This window comes from Schistocerca piceifrons, chromosome X (genome assembly GCF_021461385.2).
Source record: "Schistocerca piceifrons isolate TAMUIC-IGC-003096 chromosome X, iqSchPice1.1, whole genome shotgun sequence".
NCBI lineage: Eukaryota > Metazoa > Arthropoda > Insecta > Orthoptera > Acrididae > Schistocerca > Schistocerca piceifrons.
The window spans coordinates 132,288,953-132,313,214 of record NC_060149.1 but is presented as its reverse complement, the minus strand read 5'-3'; the positions used below and the strand labels follow the sequence as shown (position 1 = coordinate 132,313,214).

The 24,262-nt window shown below is 38.1% G+C and overlaps 1 protein-coding gene and 1 pseudogene across 2 annotated transcripts in view; one reads left to right on the top strand and one right to left on the bottom strand.

Moving 5' to 3' along the window:
- LOC124721674 (uridine-cytidine kinase) overlaps positions 1 to 22,211 on the top strand; it is a 125,589-nt gene extending 103,378 nt beyond the window's left edge. For both annotated transcript variants that reach the window (XM_047246746.1, XM_047246748.1), the window contains exons 7-8: positions 17,733 to 17,903; positions 20,694 to 22,211. In XM_047246746.1, coding sequence (XP_047102702.1) covers positions 17,733 to 17,857 — 125 coding nt within the window. In that variant the 3' untranslated portion in view covers positions 17,858 to 17,903; positions 20,694 to 22,211. The remainder of the gene's footprint in view (positions 1 to 17,732; positions 17,904 to 20,693) is intronic.
- Positions 13,061 to 13,178, bottom strand: LOC124723476 (annotated as a pseudogene).
- Positions 22,212 to 24,262: the final 2,051 nt, after the last annotated feature.

The window sequence follows — 24,262 nt, the reverse complement described above, 5'->3', positions numbered from 1 at the left end:
GTTGTAATTATGGATGTCATTATCCTTTCTGAACTTTGGAAGGCACTTGTATCAACTTGGAAGAGAATATTTGTAATGTGAAGCTGGAGTTAAATACTAAACTCCACAAACAGGTGTGTATATGATTACACATCATTCTTGCTGCACACTTTTGAGTGATGTTGCCTTAAAGAGTTACTGAAATTGTAATTCCATAGCAAATTATTAATAGCAAATTATTAGTGAAAGAAAATAAGCAAAGTATATTGACTAGTTGACCCTTGGAATCAGAAACATGCAAGAAGATCACTTCCAAAAATACAAAATATACATCTCTTCAAAAACACTGCATGCCAGTATAAGTAAGTGAGAAAATATGAGGCTGTTCACCAATCATTGACTATACCCAGAAGTTCACTGCAAATCTATTTGGAACACTGTTCACAATTACAGGATGTGAACTCTAAATGATCTATAACGACTTTGAAGCATTCTCTCTCTGGTGAAATGGGCTCCCTTCGAGGAAAGTATATATGATGGAAAGTGAGGATAAACTCTTCTATGGTGCAGCACTCATTAACTCAACACAATTCAAGGTATACAGTCATCAGAAGTTCAAGCTTGCACTTTCAGTGAATGGTAGAGGAGTAGCTGCTGTTCTTGCACTACTTTAGACTTACTGTTGTGCACAGTACCCAATTCACATGCAACTGTTTGAGTACTGACTGAAGGGTCCTCATCCACATGAGGGACCATTCTTCTGAACTGGGAGTTAGTACAGTTCTTTGTCCACCTTGGTCATTGTGTTGTAGTACCACTTGCCCTGTCTTCCTTATCTGTAAGTCTTTGGAACATGTCAGATGTCTCCCATGTAGATACTTCCTCTGATATGATCTGTCAGCTTCCTTACATTTGCTCATGTGCACATCAAAACCATGTCTTCTGGTGGTGTAACTGGGTGCAATGCTTTTCAGTTGGGCTACTGGACTTTTGCTTGAGTTTCTTGGCCACAACATACATGATGTACAGAGACATGATTTGTCAGCCCTCTCATATTAGTAACTATGTTTTGTTACACCATATTAACAGCAATGTGTAGGGTTTAATATTCAAGTGGCAAAGTTATCTTTCAAGATGTTTGGCTTCTTCAATTTGGACTCAGTCATTTACAGACCATAGTTCCCTGTCCCAAATTGATACATTTGCTCTTCTCTCTTATCCATGCACATTTGTATCATCATCACAGAAACACCTTCATACAATGAAAATTCTGAAGACACTACTGTAGTTATAAATTCTTGAGCATACATTACTTATTTCTTTCTGGTGTTGTACTCTTTTATATGCAAAACTTAATGTGCTGTTTTTTCTGAATGTTCATTTGCCGAAAAAAGGCAATAATTATTTTATTTTGGTTGACTGATTTTAACGACCATATCACCCATAAGAAGAACTGATTCTATTTGTTGGAAAGATAGATTGCTTCTTACCATAAAGATAACACACTAAGTTGCAGACAGGCACAATTAAAAGACACTTGCACATAAGCTTCAGACATAGCCTTCATCGGAAAAAGAGAAACATACACCATTCATTCACACAAGCAAGCACATCTTAAGCACACACTACTCGTAACTCCAGTGGTATGGACTAGAATGCAATTATCACATACATGGGATGGTAGCAGTAATCTGAAGGGGGCAGAGAAGGTGAAGGGGAAGGGATAGCAGTGTACGGGTGGGGGAAGAGAGGAGCACTGTATGGCGGAGTGTGCAGGCGCTAGACAGCATCAGGAGGTTGTGGGGCAGAAAGTTGGGGAAGACAGAGCAAAAAAGGAGAGGTACAGGGAAAAATGGGTGTGTGAATTGGCAGAAGGTAGCAAACAAAGAGTGTAGGAGACATGTATTTGGAGGAAATGATAGGACAGAGGGGGTGGAAACTGTTGGGTGGAGGATGTGGAGACAGTGCGTTACCATAGGTTGAGGCCGGGATAATTATGGGAGCAGAGAATGTGTTGTAAGGATGACTTCTATCTGTCCAGTTCAGAAAAGCTGGTGGTGGAAGGGAGGATCCAGATGGTTCGACTAGTGAAGTAACCATTGAAATCAAGGCTGTTATGTACAGTTGCATGTTGTGCCACAGGATGGTCTACTTTGCTCTTGGTCACAGCTTGGCAGTGGTCATTCATCCTGTTGGACAGCTGGTTGATAGTCATGCCAATATAAAAAAGCTGATCAATGATTGCAGCAGAGCTAGTAAATGACACAGCTGCTTTCACAGGTGGCCTGGGCCCTGATGAGGTAGGATAAATCTGTGACAAGACTAGAATAGGGAGCGCTGGGTGAGTGGATTGGGTGATTCTTGCACCTGGATCTTCTGCAGAAATTTGATCCTTTTGGAAAGGGGATCCATCCCTATGCCACTCCCAATCCCAACCCATTGCCACAATGATCATATCCCTGTGGAAGACTGAGGTGCAAGAATTGCCCAATCCACCCATTCAGGTCTTCCTCTTCCAGTCCTGTCACAGGTTTATCTTACACCATTAGCATTTGGGCCACGTGTGAAAGCATCCATGTCATTTACGAGCTCTGCTTCAATCATTGCACAGTTTTTTTTATTGGTATGACTACCAACCAGCTGTCCATCAAGATGAACGACCACTGCCAAAGTTTGGCCAAGAGCAAAGCAGACCATCTTGTGGCACAGCATGCAGCTGAACATAACATCATTGATTTCCATGGCTGCTTCACTACCTGAGCCATCTGGATCCTCCCCTCCACCACCAATTCTTCTGAACTGTGCAGATGGGAGTTATCCTTACACATTTGCTATTCCTGTAATTGTTCCGGCCTCAATCTATGGATCTATGGTAACATACTGTGCCCACACTCTTCACCCAACAATTTCCACCCCCTCTGTCCTATTATCACCTCCTCCACATTCCCATCTCCTACACTCTTTATTTGTCACCCTCTGCCAATTTCCCCACCCACCTTTCCCCACACCTCTCCTTTTTCACTCTGTTTTCCCCACCTCCCTGCCCCATAACCTCACAACACTGCACCTGTTGGCATTCTAGTCCCTGCACACTCTGCCAGATGGCACTACTCTCTTCCTCCCACACATACACTACCATCCCTTCCCTTTTCACTTCCCATCCCCTCCAGCCTGTTGCTACCACCCCATGTGATAGTTGCATTCTGGTCTGAGCTGCCATAGTTTGTGGTCATGTGTGCATGAGGTGTGCCTGCTTGTGTGAAGGAATGGGGTGTGTTTCTCTTTTTTCAACAAAGGCTGTGACTGAAAGCTTATGTGTAAGTGCCTTTAATTGTGCCTGTCAGCAGCTTAGTTTGTTACCGGTACAGTAAGTAGCAATCTATCTTTTCCTACATTGTTGACATTCCTATCTGGAGTTTCCATTGGTTCTAGAGGGAAACATTCCTCATGGGAAAATATATCTAAAAACAAAGATGATGTGACTTACCAAACGAAAGTGCTGGCAGGTCGATAGACACACAAACAAACACAAACATACACACAAAATTCAAGCTTTTGCAACCATCAGTTGCTTCGTCAGGAAAGAGGGAAGGAGAGAGAAAGACGAAAGGATGTGGGTTTTAAGGGAGAGGGTAAGGAGTCATTCCAATCCCAGGAGCAGAAAGACTTACCTTAGCGGGAAAAAAGGACAGGTATACACTTGCACACACACACACATATCTATCCGCACATACACAGACAGGGTCTGCTTGTGTCTGTGTATGTGCGGATGGATATGTGTGTGTGTGTGTGTGTGTGTGCGAGTGAATACCTGTCCTTTTTTCCCGCTAAGGTAAGTCTTTCTGCTCCCAGGATTGGAATGACTCCTTACCCTCTCCCTTAAAACCCACATCCTTTCGTCTTTCCCTCTCCTTCCCTCTTTCCTGACGAAGCAACCATTGGTTGCGAAAGCTTGAATTTTATGTGTATGTTTGTGTTTGTTTGTGTGTCTATCGACCTGCCAGCACTTTCGTTTGGTAAGTCACATCATCTTTGTTTTTATATATATATATATATATATATATATATATATATATATATATATATATATATATATAATGGAAGGAAACATTCCACGTGGGAAAAATCCCTCTTTCCTGATGAGGCAACAGTTTGTTCAGTTTGTTGCGAAAGCTTGAATTTTGTGTGTATGTTTGTGTTTGTTTGTGTGTCTATCGACCTGCCAGCGCTTTTGTTCGGTAAGTCACCTCATCTTTGTTAAAATATATATATATATATATATATATATATATATATATATATATATATATATATATAAAAATAATGAGGGTGCATTGTGAGCAGTTGTTGTTCAAAAGATATGTGGAGTGAGTGGTGAAGAAGATGAAGGTTTATATGTGGAGTAAGGAGAAGGAGAAGGTTTATAGGAACACATGAACTTCAAGTAAGTCTACAGGTGCAAGGAGGGCTAGTGCAAAACTGGACATCATGTTCAAATTTACAACTACTCCTTCAGGTTTCACATTAATTACAAACTTTCGCTAACACTACTTGAGTTCCTAGGAACTGTTACAGTTCACACTTATTTTCCAATGCAGACTACTTACAAAATTATAATTTAGATATCTTTAATATTCACATACGTCTCTGAATTTTTTGACATGAAACAGTTTCTGATTAGATGTTAGGAGTTATAACAGATGGCACAGTTCATTCTAGTCAATTTTCCAAGACATTAGTGATATCCAAGATGCTGGGAACCACAAATTTTCAAAATAGGTTCACAGGTGTGCTACACAGGTAAAGTTGCTATAGAAGAGTAACTGCTCAGACACAGCAGCTCAAATCTTTGACTCTTCAGATTTAGATTTTCCATGGTTTCTCCAAGTTCTTTGGAAAAGCAATGAGTGATTTATTGCCTCATCCTGGATTAGTTTGATTTGCTGCTCAGTCTGTAATGACCTATTTGTTGGATGGGCTGTAAGCTCTAATCTTCCTTCTCATGCCAATCTCTTCATAGTTGGTGTCCTGATGCAGTGCTGCTCAATATCATTGGTGCAGTCTCTTCTCCATCTCTACTTTCCTGATAATGCCCTTTCCTTAGAAAATGGAAATAGTAGCCAGTGACAGGCATAAAATTTATTGAAATAAAAGTGCAACTTTGGTTTTCTGCTGAAGGATACTACTGTTGAAATACACAATGTGTTGTGTTTCTTGAAGTTTTCCCAGGAGATCCAATATTCCATCATCTGTGAGGCATACATCTGGCATATTATTAATTCTTTTACTGATATTTTGGATGACGATCTTACAGTCATTCACCTTGAGAATGACTGTAAGGGTGTCAGCGGAAATATCGGAACAAGAATTGATAATATGCCAGATGCACTTTTTCTGGAGGCAGCTGGTGTCCTATTATATGAATTCATATAATCGATTTGCCTTCATGGGCAGTGAATCCACAACCTTCTGTGCTGATGCACATTTATGTTTGACCTCCGGTGGGAATCTAAAAATTAGCATGCGTAGAAGACATGGCCAGGGACTGCAGATAGTGGTGCTAGGTGGGAATATGAGTCGAGCAGGGAGCATGCTGAAATATTCCATGCGTTTGCAATAACCCTGTGTCTAGGTGGTACAGTTGTTAAAGCAACTGGCTAGTAAGCAGGAGATCCAGGTTCGAGTCCCAGTCCAGCACACATTTTCACTTGTTGGCGCTGAGTCCATATAAAATCCTGATGCAGCTGATATCATTAGTTCCTTTCCTTCTCTTTCCTTTCTTTTCTTCCCCCCTCCCTCCTCCCCCTTCCCTCCTTTCCACCTTCAGTTTACATAATTGGTATCTTCTCAAAAATTACTGAATGGATACAAACCATTGACCATAATGTTTACTGAAGGTCAGCTAAACTTTTCAGTTGGGAGTCTCAAACCACTAAAAAAAATTTTTCTATAATTTTTCATGGTCATTGGCAGTTTACTTTGATTTAAACAACAACATTAGGCTTACCTTTTTTTGGGTCCAATCCAGGATATATTTTTGAAATTACTTAGAAGTCTGAATAGTTTATCGAAACATTAAATTTGATTTATTAGGTTGTGTTTTTCACTAGAAGCAGTATAAAAAAAATCAACTTTTCTGCAAGTTAACAATATTCCACTCACTGCAAAAGATACTGACTCAAAATTTGACCAGTTTCACCTGACACTTTAACAAAATTTAAAAGTTTAACTCGAATTCCTTCCTCCACACTGAAATACCTTGTAACAACCAGAACAATTATTTTCACCTCTGTTCGAGCTAATCATTTTTACTGTTACATAATTAATGTTTTCCAAAGAATGCAACAGATTATCAAATATAAATGGTGAAATAACGCAAACAATAATTACTTTAGTTTCGTTTCCATCAGATGAACATTTTGGATCACATAACTTTTTAACCTGTTTAGATTTTCAGTCTGATGTTTTGAAACTGAGTTTGTGTGTTACAGTGTGGCATGAAAATGTAGCTTCTTTAGGAACACACTCCAGATCAGCATCTTTGACATTCCAAAAAAATCTTTTATGTTTGCATTAATAGTACTTCTACGTTTACCTGTTTTCATGTGGTCTTTAATATCAACCTTCCTTTATGTGCAACACAAAATTCTCCAGTACATAGTGTGCAATAAACATGTTCATCGTCACTGCCAGTACACAATTTCAAAAATTTATATTCCTATTGCACTTTAACATTAAAAACACAGTTTCTTTTAGCCATTGCTAAATAATGGGACAGAGAACAAGTAGAGGTAAAATGATCAAAAATGTTTAGACAAGTTAATTCTCACACAAAAACAACAGAAACTCTTTGCCCCTGTTGTGTTGTGACATGACTAAGTGAAAAGTTGTGACAGAACAGGTAGCCATGCCTAGCTATTGATGTCAGTGATTGCTCCAAGGTAGGCTGAGAGAGGCACAGCCCTAACAGAATGTTTAAAAACATGATATTGAACATACAGGTCTAAAATAAAGCAAAATCCTCGCCAGTTGTAAAATTCTCAAACCCCAGACATTTTCGCAACCCCAGACATTACCCAGGACAGCACTAACAGTCTAGGACTGCCTGGGCCAATCCCAAACATGTGGTAAGTCTAAACAAACACCATTTTCAGTAACATGGCCAAAGTACTTGCATGAATAAAAGTTAATCTACCACTTTTTTATTGCATACTTGCAAAATTTTGAGTACTGGTTGTAACATTTGGAGTTCACATGCCTGAAGTTCACATGAGGACAATAACACGAAGATTGGTTTACAAATTTTGTGATAAGGTCTAGACTTTTGGTGTTGTAGTTGTTCACTGAACTGCCTGGGGTACTGCATCTTGCCACACCTAATAGTAGGTATTTCCTCTTGTGGGCAGAGAGACAGTGCAAGTGTGTGTGGATGCATGTGGGTGGAGGGGGGGATTGGGAATCACACTCGTCACTATACTGAGAGAAATTCCTTATTACAGTTTGTATGGCCCATTGGTATCTCACATCCATGACACACCTTACCCAGTGGTTTCATTATGTACAGAACAATTCTTGTACTGAGCAAGAAATCTCATGGGCTCTTGATTTAATTCTTGAGCACACTGATGCAGTTGTTACATCTAGTGCTTTGGATGCTGCTCATATTCATTATAGTTATTTCTGGGTCCTTTGGCATTCTTTTGAGGAATTTGACATAGATTGCAAATTCATCCAATAATTAAATAAATCAGTCAATAAATACATAAATTCATGAGGTTATATCCCTAGTGGTACGATGTGGTGAGCAGGCCACAGTGGCTGAGCGGTTCTAGGCACTTCAGTCCGGAACCACACAGCTGCTACAGCCCCAGTTTCGAATCCTGCCTTGGGCATGGATGTGTGTGATGTCCTTAGGTTAGTTAGGCTTAAGTAGTTCTAAGTTTAGCGGACTGATGATCTCAGATGTTAAGTTCCATAGTGCTTAGAGCCATTTGAACCATTTTTTGAATGATGTGAAGGGGGTTGTATTCAAAAATGGCATATTCCATGTAGCGATTCTCACCCTAATGAGTCCTTGTGATTTAGTGTTGTAGTTATTCCATCAGTGTGGAGTATTTACTCAAAGGAACTATTTGTCTGTGAATTGTGTACACTGGTCTGAATCTTTTGGAGCAGAAGGTACATAGCTGTTTCTGTGTCACACAACAGGTCACTTCCATGGTCACTTAGAAAAATTGAGGGTATTTCATACCACAATGTTTATTTTTTTCCCACAAATGTTCAGGCAACTGTTCATATAACTTGCTATAGCATGAGATCTGCTACTACATATTTTCTTAAAACTGTCTGGAAAGTGAGAATGTAGCATTTACACTTAGTGATTTTTAAGGATCCTATGATATACATTATCCGATCAAAAGTATACAGACATCTATAAGTGGACATTAATATGGGATGTCTGTAGTTTTGCTTTATGACAGCTTGAACTCCACTGGGAACTCTTGCACTGAGGTGTCTGAATGTCTTTGAAGGAATGACAGCCCATTCTTACTCAAGAGTGAAAACCATAGAAGGTAGTGATGTTGGATGCTGGGGTCTGGAGCAAAGATGACATTCTGACTCATCCCAAATACATTCCATCAAGTTCATGTTAGGACTCTGGGCAGGCCAGTTCATTTCACGAATGTTATTGTTCACAAACCATTTCCTCACAGATGCTGCTGTATGACAGGTTGGTATTTCATGTTGATACAAATAACTGTCATCATCTATAAAATGTTCCTTTACTGTACGCAGTACAAAATGCTGTAAAATGTGTTCATAATCTTCTGCACTTAGCGTTTTCTTAAATGCAGTAAGGGAACCACACCCTAACCATGAAAAACACCTCCATACTGTAACACCACCTCCTACATAGTTCACTTTTGCCACTACACAAGATGGCAGGTAACATTCTCCAGGAATTCACCAAACCCAAACTCTTCCATCAAATTTTCACAGGGTATAGTGTAATTCATCACTCAAAGTTACTCATTTCCAGTCCTCCACTGTCCAGTGGCATCACTCATTTGACTTTTAACAATAACCCTCCACATTCTTGACAGTCCCTATCTGTCAGTACATGAGTTCTGCTTGGTCTTGGTTTAACTGTAGTTGTTCCTTTGCATTTCTGTTTTACAATCACATCATCAACAATCAACTTGGGCAGTTTTAGAAGGGGTGAAATGTCCATGATGGTTTTTGTTACTTAACTAACATACAGCGACTAGTTGATGTTTGAAGTCACTGAGCTCTCCTGATCAACCTATTCTGTTGTTGCTGCTTCTCTACTGACAATCAGATAGTGTACACTTCACATTTGTTGAAAGATGGTTTGAATATTGTGGTTAATTGTGAGGGCATGTTATTCATCTTTGGTGCTTTTATTCTGCTGACCGACTTCATAACTGTGGACATGTTTGCTTGTAACATTTCTCACTCTATCCCATGTGTCATACTTCACAGGGTAACACAATTAAAGGATAACTTTTTCAAAAACCCCATAATTGTCCCCCACTGCAATGCAGGAGTTTGAAATTTGGCCCAAAGGTGCCTATAACCTTCTTCTGTGATGGTACAAAAGCATGCTACCCTGTGATGACACACTATGGCTCAGAGATGCTTTAAACAGCAAGGTGTCGCCACATGAGATAGAAAGGCCACAGCTCAGAAGATCGAGTGAGGTGTAAGGTGTAAGTTACATTGGCACCAAATACCAGCACAAGTTTGCCCATCACCACTGTGGATCTGTCACACAAAAGGGAGGTCATCAGACCCCCTCTTAATGACATTTCACCCCTTCTTTTGATGCAAATAGGGCTCGGGGTGGCATAAAGGGCATCAATGAAACTACCCCTTCCACTGTAGCATTGATTCCCACATGTTTTGCAGTCAAATATGACAGTTCACTGTGTGATAAGCAACAGACAAGGTTTTTGACAATCTTTGACATTGCTGATGCCTCCTGGACATTTCAACACTTCTGTAAGGACAATGTAGGTCTGCAACCCTATTGAACACAAGTGCACCCCTTTGGAGTGTAATGTGACCACAATTTTTGCTCTGGTATAAAGAGTGGAACCACTAGTGTCTGTTCAAAGCCATTTGAGAGAATCTGAATGTGATCCAAAGCAGCAAAGGGTGTTTATGCTTTTTCCGCCCTCCTGCTTTGCGCCCCCTCCTGTGGCATGGTCATCAGGGAGTGTGACATTGACAAATGTGTGAATAAAATAGCAAAGAGTCCATGTAAGACCCCTAATTCAGCAACAGTCTCAGTGTCATCTGCACACCTCTGTGAGCAATTGAAAAATGTACCTGTACAGAAACAATCCGTGACAGATTCCTAGGCACCTGCAGGCTGGAAACCACTCAAGACATTTTACCTGAGTGGTGGTACACTGCTTCTGTAGCACATGTTTGTGGGCAATTTGAAAAATCTGTAGCGGTTTCACCCTGTACGTAGAGTGAAAATTGTGGTTGTACTATATTCCAAAGTGGTATGATCATGTTTAGTGGGGTTGCAGGTCCATTATGTCCTTCGAGGAAGGTTGAATTGTCTGGGGCAGGGTGTGTCAGCAGTGTCAAAGGCTGTCAAGAACTTCGCCCTGTTGTTCGTCACATTGCAAACTGCCATTCTTGACAGTGAAATGTGTATTAATCATCTCCCCCGGAGTGGTTTCATTGACGTCCTTATATGCCACCTCCTGGGGCCTTTCCATGTTGATTCTGAGTAGCAGGTGTCTGAAATGTTTTTCTCAGCCATCGATAAGAAAACTGCATGATTTTAACACTAGGCATCGCGGTTCTGACCTCCATCACAGAGGCCTAAAAGGAATGGTGAAATGTGATGCTCTCAATATACTTCAGCTTATCTCCTCACAAGTGGCGACAGCTTAGGTCTAGAATGAAACTTTCACTCTGCAGCGAAGAGTACTCTGGTTTGAAACTTTGTGACAGATTAAAAATTTTTGCCAGGCCAAGATTTGGACCCAGAAATTTGCCTTTCATGAGGAGTGCTCTTACTGACTCAGCTATTCAGGCATCAAAAATCTAATTCTGTCAGTACCTTTCCTGTGCTTTCCAAACTTCACAGAACCTGTCGTGCATGCCTAGATGAATTAGTATTCTTGGAAGCAGTCTTCATCTCTGCGTAACTATCGAACCTGCATCCGTTTGAACCTGCTTGTTATAGTCGAGCCTCAGTCTCCCTCTGCAACTTTTATGCCACACACTTCCCACCAGTACCAAATTAAAGACTCCCTGATATCTGAGAATGTGCCCTATAACCCAGTCCCTTCTATTAGTTGAATTGCACCATAACTTCATTTACTCCTCAGTTTGATTCCCAAATATTCATCTAATATTCAGTGTTCTTTGTAGCATCACATTTCAGAAGCATCTATTCTCATCATGTCAGCACTGTTTATTGTCTATATTTCCAAAGGTCTCTAATTTTCATACAAATGGCACATATCTTTCCCATACCTGCTCAGCCATTTTGTTATTTATACGTCTCATTACCTGTTTGACTCATTACATTTTTATATCTCCTCTTTTCTTTAATTAAATTCTATATCTCACATTATCAGAGGATATCTACTGGGCCTTGTCTTTTTACCCATTTGATCCTCTGCTGCCTTTAATATTTCATCTCTCAGATCTGCCATTCGTCTTCTATTGTATTCTGCTCCCCTGTTTCAGTCATTCATTGTCTAATGCTCCTTTGAAACACATCCAGTGGTTCTTTCAATTTATTGATGTCCCATCTTCTTAATTTCTTCAGTTTTTTCAGTTAATCTGCAGTCCACAACCAATAAATTGAGACCACATCTGCTCCTTGAAATGTATCGTAGCTTAAAATTTGATTTCAGAACATTCACTGTATGATTACGTAATCTATCTGAAACTTTCTGGTATCTCCAGGTCTCTACCATGTGTACAATTATCTTTCAAGATTCTTGAACTGTTGGTTAAATTGTTCTCTGTGCAAAATTCTACCAGCAGCTCTCCCTTTCATTGCTATTCCTCGGTCTGCATTCTCCTACTAATTTTCCATTCTTCCTTTCCCTACTACCGAATTTCAGTTACAATTAAGATTTCATCTTCTTTAGCAATCTGAATAATTTCTTTTATCTCACTGTACATTCTTTCAGTCTCTTCATCATTGCAGAGCTAGTAGGCCTGTATGCTTTGACTAATATGGTGGGTGTCAGCTTCGTGTCTTATCTCAGCTACACTAATGAGTTAACTGTGTCATTATCATGGAAAAATGGCTTAACAACAGCCAAGGCATGAAGCTTAGAAATTAGGAGACAGGTACAGGAAGAATTGAAGCAGTGAGGCTGAGTTGGGTATTGTGGCTGAGTAGCTCGGTTAGTAACAGCAAAGTTTCAGATTTGAGTCCCAGTACAACATGTACTTTGGTCCACATTGTTTTCCTCCTTGTGTAATTGTTTGACAGTTAATTGTGTGTTAAGAGGTGAGCTGAATGACTGGCAACTCTACTCATTCTTGTTCCAGATGTGTAGTTTTCAAAATCCCATTTGCCTGTCAGTGGGCTACCACGAATTTTGATGCATTGCCATGTGACATATTGTGGCAACTACAAGTTCTCACATTCGTGACTACTCCCATTGTGTTGTATTGAATTTTAAACTAGTATACACAAAGTCACTGTAATTGACATATCATTGTGATATGGCATACTAATACTCAGTTCATATCTTACTCCATACAAGGATATGTATTCTACCTTTCCAATTGGTTGGCCAAATTTGATGTTACTTTGTGAACATTTGGCATGTGTTATCACAAAATCCATCATTTCAGTCCAGTTATCTAAAATTTCAAATAGTGTCTTTATTCAGAAACATGTCCGATAATTTCTTTGAGCACTACATAGGCGTCAGTGTATGTGGATATGGAGGGGCATGTGGTCAGCAAACCACTCTCCCGATCGTATGTCAGTTTACAAGACTGGAGCTGCTACTTCTCAATCAAGTAGCTCCTCAATTTGGCTCACAAGGGTTGAGTGCACACTGCTTGCCAACAGCGCTCGGCAGACCGGATGGTCACCCATCCAAGTGCTAGCCCAGCCCGACAGCGCTTAACTTCGGTGATCTGATGGGGACCAGTGTTACCACTGCGGCAAGGCCGTTGGCCTACATCTGCACTACTACTCTACAAATCATGCATAAGTGCTTGGCAGAGGGTTTCTCAGATTCACTTTCAGACTGTTTTCAAGCATTGCACTCTTGAACAGTTTGGGGGAAAAAAAGAACACTTAAATCTTACTGTGTGAGCTGTGATTTCTGTTATTTATTACATTTATCATACCTCCATGTTTAGGTGGGAGTTGAAAAAATGTTTTCGCTTTCAGCAGAGAAAGATGGTAACTAAAATTTTGTGAAAACACATAGCTATAACAAAAAAGCACCTTCATTGTAATGATTGTCATTTCAACTCACCTATTCTATCAGTGACACTCTCCCCTATTACAAGATAATACAAAACAAACTCCTCTTCCTTGGACGTTTTCAATGTTCTCCAGCAGTTCTGTGTGGTAAGGATCTCATACCATGCAGGAATACTCCAGAAGAGGACAGACAAGTGTAGTGTGAGCAGACTCTTTAGCATATTTGTTGCATCTTCTAATTGTTCTGCCAGTGAAAAACAATCTTTGGTTTGTCTTCCCCATATCATTTTCTGTGTGATAGTTCCAGTTTAAATTGTTCTTTATTATAGTCCCTAGGTATTTAGTTGAATTGACGGACTAGATTTGTATGTTTTATCATTTAGCATAAATATAACAGATTTCTTTTAGTACTCACATGGATGGCCTCACAAAATCAGTTGACACTTTTTGGATCAAACAGGTATATTGTCTAAATCATTTTACAATTAGTTTTGACTTCTGACAACTTTACTAGATGGTAAATGACAATACAATCTGTGAACAATCTCATAGGGCTGCCCAGATTGTCTCCTAACTTGCATATATAGATTAGAAACAGCAGAGGGCCTGTAACACTTCCTTTGGGAATGCAAGACAGTCTCACTTCATAACCTCCCATCAATTACTATAAACTGTGACCTTCCAGATAGTTGCATAACTGGGATAGTAAGACATGCAATTTGATTAGCAGCCACATGTAAGGAACAGTACCAAAAGCCTTTTGGAAATGTAGACATATGGAATCAACTCTAGATCCCCATCAGTAGCACTCATTGCACTATGTGTGAAGATATCATTTCCTTAGAGGTATTTAATAATGATGGAACACAGTACATGTTTTGAAATCCTGCAAATTTATGTCAGTGATACAGGTCTATAATTCAGCATATTACTTCTTGATGTGACCTGAACAATTTTCTGGTCTTTAGGTAAAAATCTTTCATCATGCAAGTGGTTGAACATGATTGCTAGAAACGGAATTGTTTCATCAGCATACTCAAGAAGGAACCTAATCAGTACATATTCTGGATTGGAAGACTTGGTTTTGTTAAGTGACTTAAGTTGTTTCACTACACTGAGGGTATATACTTCTGAATCACTCATGTTGGCAGCTGTTCTTGATTTGAATTCTGGAATGTTTACTGCATATTCTTTTGTGAAGTGTCCATTTCTTTTTATGTTAAGTAAGTGGAATAATTAGCACATGGAAAAAAATAGATTTACAGCTGTTGAGATTATAGGAAACTTATGTTGACAGTAAAGGCCTCTCTAAGCACCATATCACAGTTTTCCTAAATTATACGTGATTCTCATCATATTAGCCAACAATTCCTGAGGGTATTTTCATTCTGTTGTTACAACTAGAAGAAAATGGATGGAGTGAAAATACCCTCAGGAATTATAAGCAACTATGGACAATAAGGTCACACAAATGAAGAATATTATTCAACAATTTGTAATCAGTACATAGCTAGTTCACATTTTTAGTATACACACCAGACTGCTATTTTTTACACACTTAAGAAAGTAATTGCTTTAATGTCACTTATGTTGGGGGAATATGGACAGATGCTTGAATTATCAGTTGTGTTTCCTGTCAGGGCTTGGCCATACAAAGTTATATGGGTAACCATGGAAAACAAATATATCACTGAAAATACTATGAAATATTAATTACATAGGAATGACATGTCTGGATAACTGTGCGTATTAGGATGCCACTTTCAAGATTTGGGGAGACGCACCAGCCCCATATCAAATCTGTTCATCAAATTAATGATGACGGGCGGTATTCTGGCCAGCCAATGAGGGCTGGTGTGCCGACCAGCCTGGGTATTGTTTTTAGGTGATTTCCTACATCTGACTACGTGAATTCTGGGTTGGTACTCATGTTCTGCTTCAGTTACATGATTCACGAACACTTTAAAAACATTCTCACATTTTCACTTAGGATAATGCAGATGGGGTACACAAATTATTCTGTCTGCTGAGGCAGGGTGCCGGGTGGGAGGGGGGGGGGGGGGTGGCGGCAACAGGAAGGGCATCCATCACTCTCCACCACTAAAATTTTCAAATCCAGATTAACTTCCCAGCCCCAGAAAGGCAAGGAAAAGGAAGAAGAAGATTCACTATGTAGGATTAAATTATTAGTCTATAGTTTTGAGACTGTAAACAGATTATTAACACTTTGGAGACTGAGGCCAAGCATAGTTTGGGACAGATTGCTGTGTTCAAATGACTGCACCCAAAATATGAAAAATAAATCTTGAAGCTTGGTCCTTTTTTTAGTATGTATAGCTCTAGAAGATGTATCAATTACACATGTGCCAGCAAAACTTTAAATAATGGCGCAGTGACCAATCATTTTGGCGCAGTATTCCTCTAAGGTGCCAGTCTTCAAAATGTTAAAGAAGATGTATAAAAGAGAGTTGTTAAAAATAGTAATGCTATAAATTTATTGATGAGGCAGAGAGTTTAATGGGATAGGATCTATAGCTATCACAAACTGCCTGAATGATGATGTTTTATAACTCTGGCTGTTATTGGTTGAAGTAAAACTTCCCTTTATTTTTTTTCCATTACTGTACAGTTTTGGCTGTGGAGCCTCTTTCAAATGTAAATACATTCCATTCTTAGTGGTATACTGGGCCACTAGTGTACTAGATACACATGTTGCCATGAAGTATAATAGTGTGGCCTACCTTCTACAGTTACATTGTGATGTGTGAATAGATGAGTTTTTGAATTGACCCAAGTATGGTCATTCTGATGGATTGTACTTATGCATGTATGACATGGCTTCACAGCCATAACTGTACCATTATGGAAATGAAATTAAGGGGAGTTTTACTTTGTTGAATGAGAGCTAGTGTGGTAAAATGTTGTCATTCAAAGAAGGGCCTTCATTCTGTTATTCAGACAGGCAGCCAGTTATTCTACAGATAGTGGCTATATTTACATATCGTGTATGAACCTAAATTAAAGAGCTATATGAATTTTGGAAATTATTTGCTTACCACATGGCTACATAACATTGGATTACAACAGTTTATTAACTGGGGTTATGGCTTTTTACTATATAAATTGTTACTGGACATTTCAGGGGTGGTATTTTCACAGTTTTCTCAATTGAAAGTGTATGTGTGAGCTGAAAAGTAGACTGTGTATCTATCTCATAGTGCCACTGATGGGTGTCTTTAAGTAGAAGGGATAACTACCAGTAGCCATCATAAAGATGACATGGGCTTATTAAACAGCCAGCTGAGACACATAATGTGTCATATCTTTAAAAAAAGCACCAGCTTGTAATGATATATGATACTTCACTTGAGAGAGAGAGAGAGAAAGAGGAGGAGAGAGAGGGAGAGAGAGAGAGAGAGAGAGAGAGAGAGAGAGAGAGAGAGAGAGAGAGAGAGAATTTTGGTTCTAAACCAAAAAAACTACTGTCTTGAAGCATAGCATTTTGTTCAGGAGCCTCCCATGTGTGATGACGGTAGATGTGTTATGATACACCCTTAGGCAAAAAATCATTCCACAGACTATTAAAAATTACTTTCCATTTAAAACTGGTAGAGGCATACAAATATTTAGGCACATTTTGACTACAATAAACAGTATTGTTAAAAGGTGTGCTCACTGGCTAACACAACAAAAACATAAACAAATAATAAAAGCATCTTCTCTCATTGTACTGCTAAACAGAAAATAAAATGGGAATGTGTAGGAATAAAATGTAACATTCTTCAATTTCCTGTACAAAATTACTTCACTGGGAAATATACGGTATTCAAGAAGGCCAATAAGTGTAGAACAAATTTTTCTGGTACGTTGCTTGGGGATGTTTTGAAATTGTGGTTATTTGCTGCAGTCTGCAAGATGGGACATCATTTTCATCTGTACATGTAAGACTTATACAACATTTCACATTCAGTTAGTAGTATTCTGACAAATTTGGCAAAGTACTTACTCTGAATTTTGATGATTCATATTATTATTTTCCAAAACTGTTGTGTCTACCTATACTAATCATCATTATAACAAATAAAATTATACAGAGATCCACCATTCACATATCACTCTTTTATTCCAAATATTTCTTATGCTTTGATTTTATATGTAGTTTACAAAAAGTTACAAACAGAATTTCTTCGTGATCTAAAATGGGCAATATGTACTCTGATTACACTTTATAATATGAATGCTTTACTGTTTACTTTTTTGTGTTGGACATAAGTACTGACTTGCTCCTTCTTTCTTCCAGTGGCCATTGACTTAATTGTGCAGCACATTCGAGACATACGTATCAACCGACGTGTTCCCAGCTCTTCAAGTCTCAATATTAAGAAGACTCAGACAACAGATGGTTATTTCACAAGACCTCACTGAAATTACTACAAAGACATTTTACAGACGTTATCTCTACTTGATCAACGTAATTAAGTTACAAATATTTTTGGTATTTTACATAACATATCATTCATTCTCCCTTTTTTTCATTTTGAGGAATTCCTCATTCAGATTATTTTAGAATCATTAAGTGTCTGTGTGTGTGTGTGTGTGTGTGTGTGTGTGTGTGTGTGTGAGAGAGAGAGAGAGAGAGAGAGAGAGAGAGAGAGAGAGAGAGAGAGAGAGATCTTGTGTATGTATTTGTCAAATAAGATCAAGATCTTGTAACATCTTACCATGTACATCTTCAAATCTTCAAGTCCTAAATGTGTACAAATTTTTGTTGTGGTTGAGAAGTTAGGAAGAAATGCCATTTTTTCCATTACATTCTTCGTTTGCCATGTTATTGCAAGTGCAATGAAAATAAGAATATATCAAACCAAAGATGATAGTTCCTTAATGTGTACTTACATTTTATTTATGCAATTCATTTACAACAACATCAGTAGCTGTTCTCTGCAAACCACTGTGTGCAGAATATACTTTTTATTGTATCATATGCACACTAATGGATGGAACATTGGAACAATAACTGTTTATTGCCTCTATTCAAGCTGTTATTAGTAAAAGTTTTTCTTCATGATCCCTGTAATAACATTATGTCCTGGGTGGAGGATTCTGCTCTAAAATCAGCTCTTGGTGTTTCCTGACAACATTTTCATGAGACATTGTGCATTTTCATTTGAGGTCTATCAGTTCAGATTTTTCAGAAATCCAGACAATTCTATTTCTAATTACCCCACCAAGTGATGTGCACATTGCTAATTCTCTGGACTCATATTCAAGTGGAGGGTGTTGAAATCCCTATCTGACCATCCCAATTGTGGTTTTTCCATAGTTGCTTTACATTGCTTAAGGAAAATGCCAGTATGATCTTTTGATAAGTATTTGGTCAATTTATTTCTGTATCCTTGTCCAGTCTGACTGTTTACTCTGTCTCTAATGCTCTCCTGAGCAGGGTGTTAAATCTTAATCTACCTAGCTTCCTTCCCTCCATCTAATAACATCAGTCTTGACAGGATGTTAATAAACTTTTTTTTCCTCAAGTCAACGTACCTTTGACAATTAAAATGGTTCAAATGGCTCTGAGCACTATGCGACTTAACTTCTGAGGTCATCAGTCCCCTAGAACTTAGAACTACTTAAACCTAACTAACCTAAGGACATCACAAACATCCATGCCCGAGACAGGATTTGAACCTGTGACCGTAGCGGTTGCGCTGTTCCAGACTGTAGCGCTTAGAACCGCACGGCCACTCCGGCTGTTTTTGGCGATTCACACTGACCTTTGTACATTATTTCCCACTCTGTTCCAACATGGTATGGCTCCCACACATGTGAGCAGTATTTCAGTATATGCTGTTCAAATATTTTATAGCTAATCTCTTTTGCAAACAAACTGCATGTCTTCAGTATGCTACCACTTACACTGATCCTGTCATGTTTTTTACTTACCACTGTATCTTTGTGAATGTTTTTTATATATATATATATATATATATATATATATCAAAGTTTACTACAGTTTGTACAGTTTGATATATCACAAAGCAAACACATTTCAATGTTTAGAGTCAGTTACCCACTTCTGTATGGAACTGTAATCAATTCCAAACAGTGAAGGAGGGCTAGGATAGGGGGCAGCAGTTGTCTGACACCTCTCCTCTACAAAAAATGATCTTCAAAAACTGAACACACATCCTGCACTGCATCATACACTGATATATCAGTTCAACTCAGTATCCTAAGAAAGGCTACTGACTAGTAGCATGTGTACCCAGAATCATTTGTCTTGAAACCTCAAAACTATTTTGCCATCCACCATTAAATTAATATCAGTTGCGCCTCCCGCCCTTCACCCTATCACTTCATATCCTGACTGCACTCTTGTGTCCATAGCTGATAGGCTATTTGTGCAGTTTTTCTTGTCTAACATTTCCCTATAGATAACCAATTCTTCTTCTTCTTTTGTGCCTTTGTTTCAAATTGGCCCAGGGTTAGCATCGTTAATTTAAGAGGTGGCTGGATGCCCTTTATGTACCACCCCTTTACTGCCCTGGATGGAATATGTATACCACAACACTCTCATGTAGTGTTATTCATGTGAAAGTGAGTGAAAGTTTTTGAAATGTTTGCGAATCATATAACTGAGGTACTTGGGTACAAGCCTGGTATTCACCTAATGGGACATGTAAAACTGCCTAAAAAGCACATGCAGACTGGCCAGCCCATTGACCCTCATCATATTCAGTCTGGGACTGGCACATCTGTCCATCCTGGAAGAGGCATTTCAAGATGCACAGCTACCTGGGCAGGTCTCCTCATAGATAATCACAAACTCTATAAAAATGAATCTCACATTTCAACTAATATTATCTATGAAGTCATTAAAAAATAACATGAAATGTTATGGGTCACATCCAAAATCAGTTTTGTGTTCGTGGATGACCCTGTCGAAGATAAGGTGATATTTTCTGTGTTTCAGGAAATCCTTAATCAAGTGTAAATTCAGCAAGATGTTTCATACAAATGTACCTTCTTCATTATGTATTAGTCCAAAGATGAGTAAAAATCTTTTCAAATGTTGACTCTAGCAGTGGCCGTTAAGAGATCATGTATGAGCAGCATGAGTTGAGTTAAGCAACACATGAATGATATTTTTAGAAACCATGCTGATTCATCATGTGTGAACACAGAAGACATTCTTGATTAATGCTACAGACAAATCTGATTGATGTAAGGTGAGCTGTATCAATTCTGTTGCCTTTTTTTCTAGACTGCTGAGATCTCTGCTCTCGTCCAATTGCTAGAAACAGTTTTCTGCTCACAGGGTCTGGAGTAAATTATATTCAGGAGAAGACATAATTCAAGGGAAAGTTTTATGTAGAACTTCACAAGGATTTTGTTATAATCTTAGTAAGTTTTAGGGAAATCTTGTATTATCAGTATCTTTGCTACTGAAATTGTTATGTCATCTCTGCAATGTGGATGGTGGCAGTCTTTCTTGATTTCATCTAATGTATAGCAAGTGTTACTAGTTTGTCACTGTGTGTGTTTTTTAAAATATTGAAGATAAATATTTTTATTAAAATGGTTTAATTCTATAATGTTATCAAATTAGATGTGCCATATCAACAGTCTAGATCAGTTTTAGAATAGCTTGGATAACTGAACTATTCAGAAAGAAGTAATCTGCAACTGAAACACTAGTTACATTCCATAATGTTGATAAATGACCTGTGTAGTGTAACAAGGATGAATTTAGTCATTGGATAGATTCAGTTATCTGACTTAAGTGTTGCAATACATAATCAATTAAACATATAGTTCTTTTAAAATTAGGTGTTTTGTTAATCTTTACAAAAAGTGAGAGAGTAGTGCTCTTCACACATACACACACTTTAAGTGCCTTAATGAACTTTGCAAAGGATTTTGTAAATTGTGCAGTGGGAGTTGTAAATTGTTCAGTGAGAGTTGTGAATGTGTGGTAAAATGTGTTGTTTCCTTAAGTGTGCTTGAAAAGTAAAGCTTATGAGTGGCGATAAGGTGAGCTGTAAAGCTGATTGGTAGCAGTATTAACTATATTATGTAAATAAAAAGCCATATTTGCTGTGATGTATTAAAAATGAGCCAAAGAAGCAGAGTAGTATTTATTTGAATGTAACTACAGCCAAGTCCTGTAGAGTGAGACTAATTTCCATAAAATTGCCCAGAAATATAACAAATGTTCTGTTTTGTACATTCACTGGAAATACTCTTAGGAAAACTAGTAATGTACATTTCCTGAACTAATTATCTAGTTTGTAATCAAGTAGAATGATATTAAGATGTGCAATGTGAAAGTAACTTTGCTGTTAACGTCATTTTCTCGCTGTGATAATATCCTTCTGAGGTACTACCATTTTAATGTAAAATCTGTTCTATAATGTTATGAATGCATCATGTACAATGCTTGAAACCTGTGCAATTGATAAGAAAATTTTTGGGATGTACATGAGTCACATTTTTGGTATTTATAGAATTATTTTGCTTTTCTTTAGATTATTTTTAAATATCTGGCAGCAGTTTTAAGTATAAACTGAGACATAGGGATCACATTCAATTTGAGGAAGCCACATTCATGCAACCCTCCTAAAAAGCATCTAAAGAATAGTAACATGAGAGCTTACTGTAGATTTTTGTGTTGTGTCAGGAAAATGAAGTTTTTGTAACAGTTTGTGTGCTGTTTGTCAATTTCATTGTGTATACCCCAATTTGTGATACTTTTATATATTGTTCCATCTTTTGATTTGAATATTGTGTTAATAATTTAATGTTTTCTAATGTTAATAAGTTTGATGTTAAATTTATTACTGTTTTGAGTTTTATTGGATTAAAATTATGAAATATGCTTGTTACAAGCTGGTTTGCATTTCACTATATTTCTGAATTAGTTGGCTCCTATTGTAGTACCTTTTGGGATGAGTCTACAAGGCATACATAACAGCAAGATAAAATAAGCATACAGACATAGATGAGATTAAGGAAGAATTTTTTTGCATAATTCTATATGAATGAGCAACTATGACCAACTGTTTTATAAACATTAATTTAGTGCTTATTGAAAGCATGTTCAATTCTGAGTGTAGATACATATTCTCACATATTACTCATGTTCTTCAATTGTGCGTGCACAGGTATGGTCACGAATTACTCAGCATTTTTTTGACAGCTATACTGCAATACACTACATAATTACCATAGTTCAGCATATATTTTATTAACTGAACATGTTCGCCACAATTGAGTTATTGACAACAAATATCACTGTGGGCCTGATGTTTTAACATAATTTTGTTCCAGATAATTTAGTAGTTTAGGCTACTAACAGTACATTTATATTCACTGTAAGCAGTTGTTGACAATTATTTCCTCTTGTGTAAGTACAAATTAAGCGCAGTACCACTGTGTTGTCAGTAGCAGTAATCCACTACAGACAATATAACTGAATTAGGAATTATTGCATCTTAACACGATACTGAACTAGGCACCTGGAACTGTTGGTATTACTTCAGAATTATTAATGTTATATGAAGAATAACCATGACAAACATTGTTCTGTCTCATATGCAAGATATATGAGACAGGTGAAGTGCCTTTAGACTTTGAGAACAATTTGTTAATTCAAAAATCAAAAAAGTCAGGTGCTGACAGGAGTGAATATTACCGAACCATCAATTTAATAAGACATGGCTGTAAACATATGGATTAAATGGTAGAAGCCAACCTGGAGGAAGATCATTGTGGCTCCTGGAGAAATATAAATACACACAATGCAATACTGACACTACAACATACCAGAAGATAGTTTGAAGAAAGGCAAACCAACATTTATATAATTTGTAGATTTAGAAAAAGGTTTTGACACTTTCAACTGGAACTAACTATTTGGAATTCTGAAGTTATAAGGACTAAAATAAAGGGAGAAGAAACTTTCAACTGTAAACAATATCTCTTGAAAGACAATGAAGGAAGACTTCATTGTAATATATGGTGGTGCAAATGACGTCGCACACAACGATGGTTTGCATGCTGTTAATGCCCTAAAATCTGCCCTAAACCATCTAAATGACTCAAACATCATTGTTCTCGATATTCCACACAGGTATGACCTGCCTCAATTCTCGTGTGTAAACAGGGCAGTGGCATATACAAACAGTCAATATGCAGAAATTTGCAACCGTTACGCAAATGTACAAACGGTTAACGTGCAACATTTTAGTAGAGATCTTTACACCACTCATGGCCTTCACCTCAATCGGCGCGGAAAAAGTCACTTAGCGTCCATTATTTGTGAAATCGTCGTAAATGCCAGGAACAACGTATACTCAAAACACACACATTCGAAGAATAAGTGCTCCACAGCACAAGAAGACTGCAGGAATGGGTATAGACAGACGACATTGGACAAATGGCTGCTGAAAACACCAGGTAAAGCCGATTCTTCCCAGGCTCCCAGTACATGGAAACAGACCAACCTCAATAAATGGATAGTGAAAAATACCAAACTCACTCTGTCAACTGATATTTATTTTTTAGGGATAAATGTATAAGTGGTTCTGGTAGGGTGATACGTCCATCAAGCCTTCAACAATCCAAACTCACTTTCAAATTAATTCAGCAGAAGTTTCAAAGTCTTGGCAATAAGCACAACGAGTTGGATACCATTGCAGCAATTGATAACCCTGATGTTTTAGTTATAAGTGAACACTGGTACACAGATGAGATAATTAGTGTATGTAAGCCACTTTCCATGAACTTTTGCTCTGCATTCAGTAGAAAAGAGAAACGTGGTGGTGGGGTAGC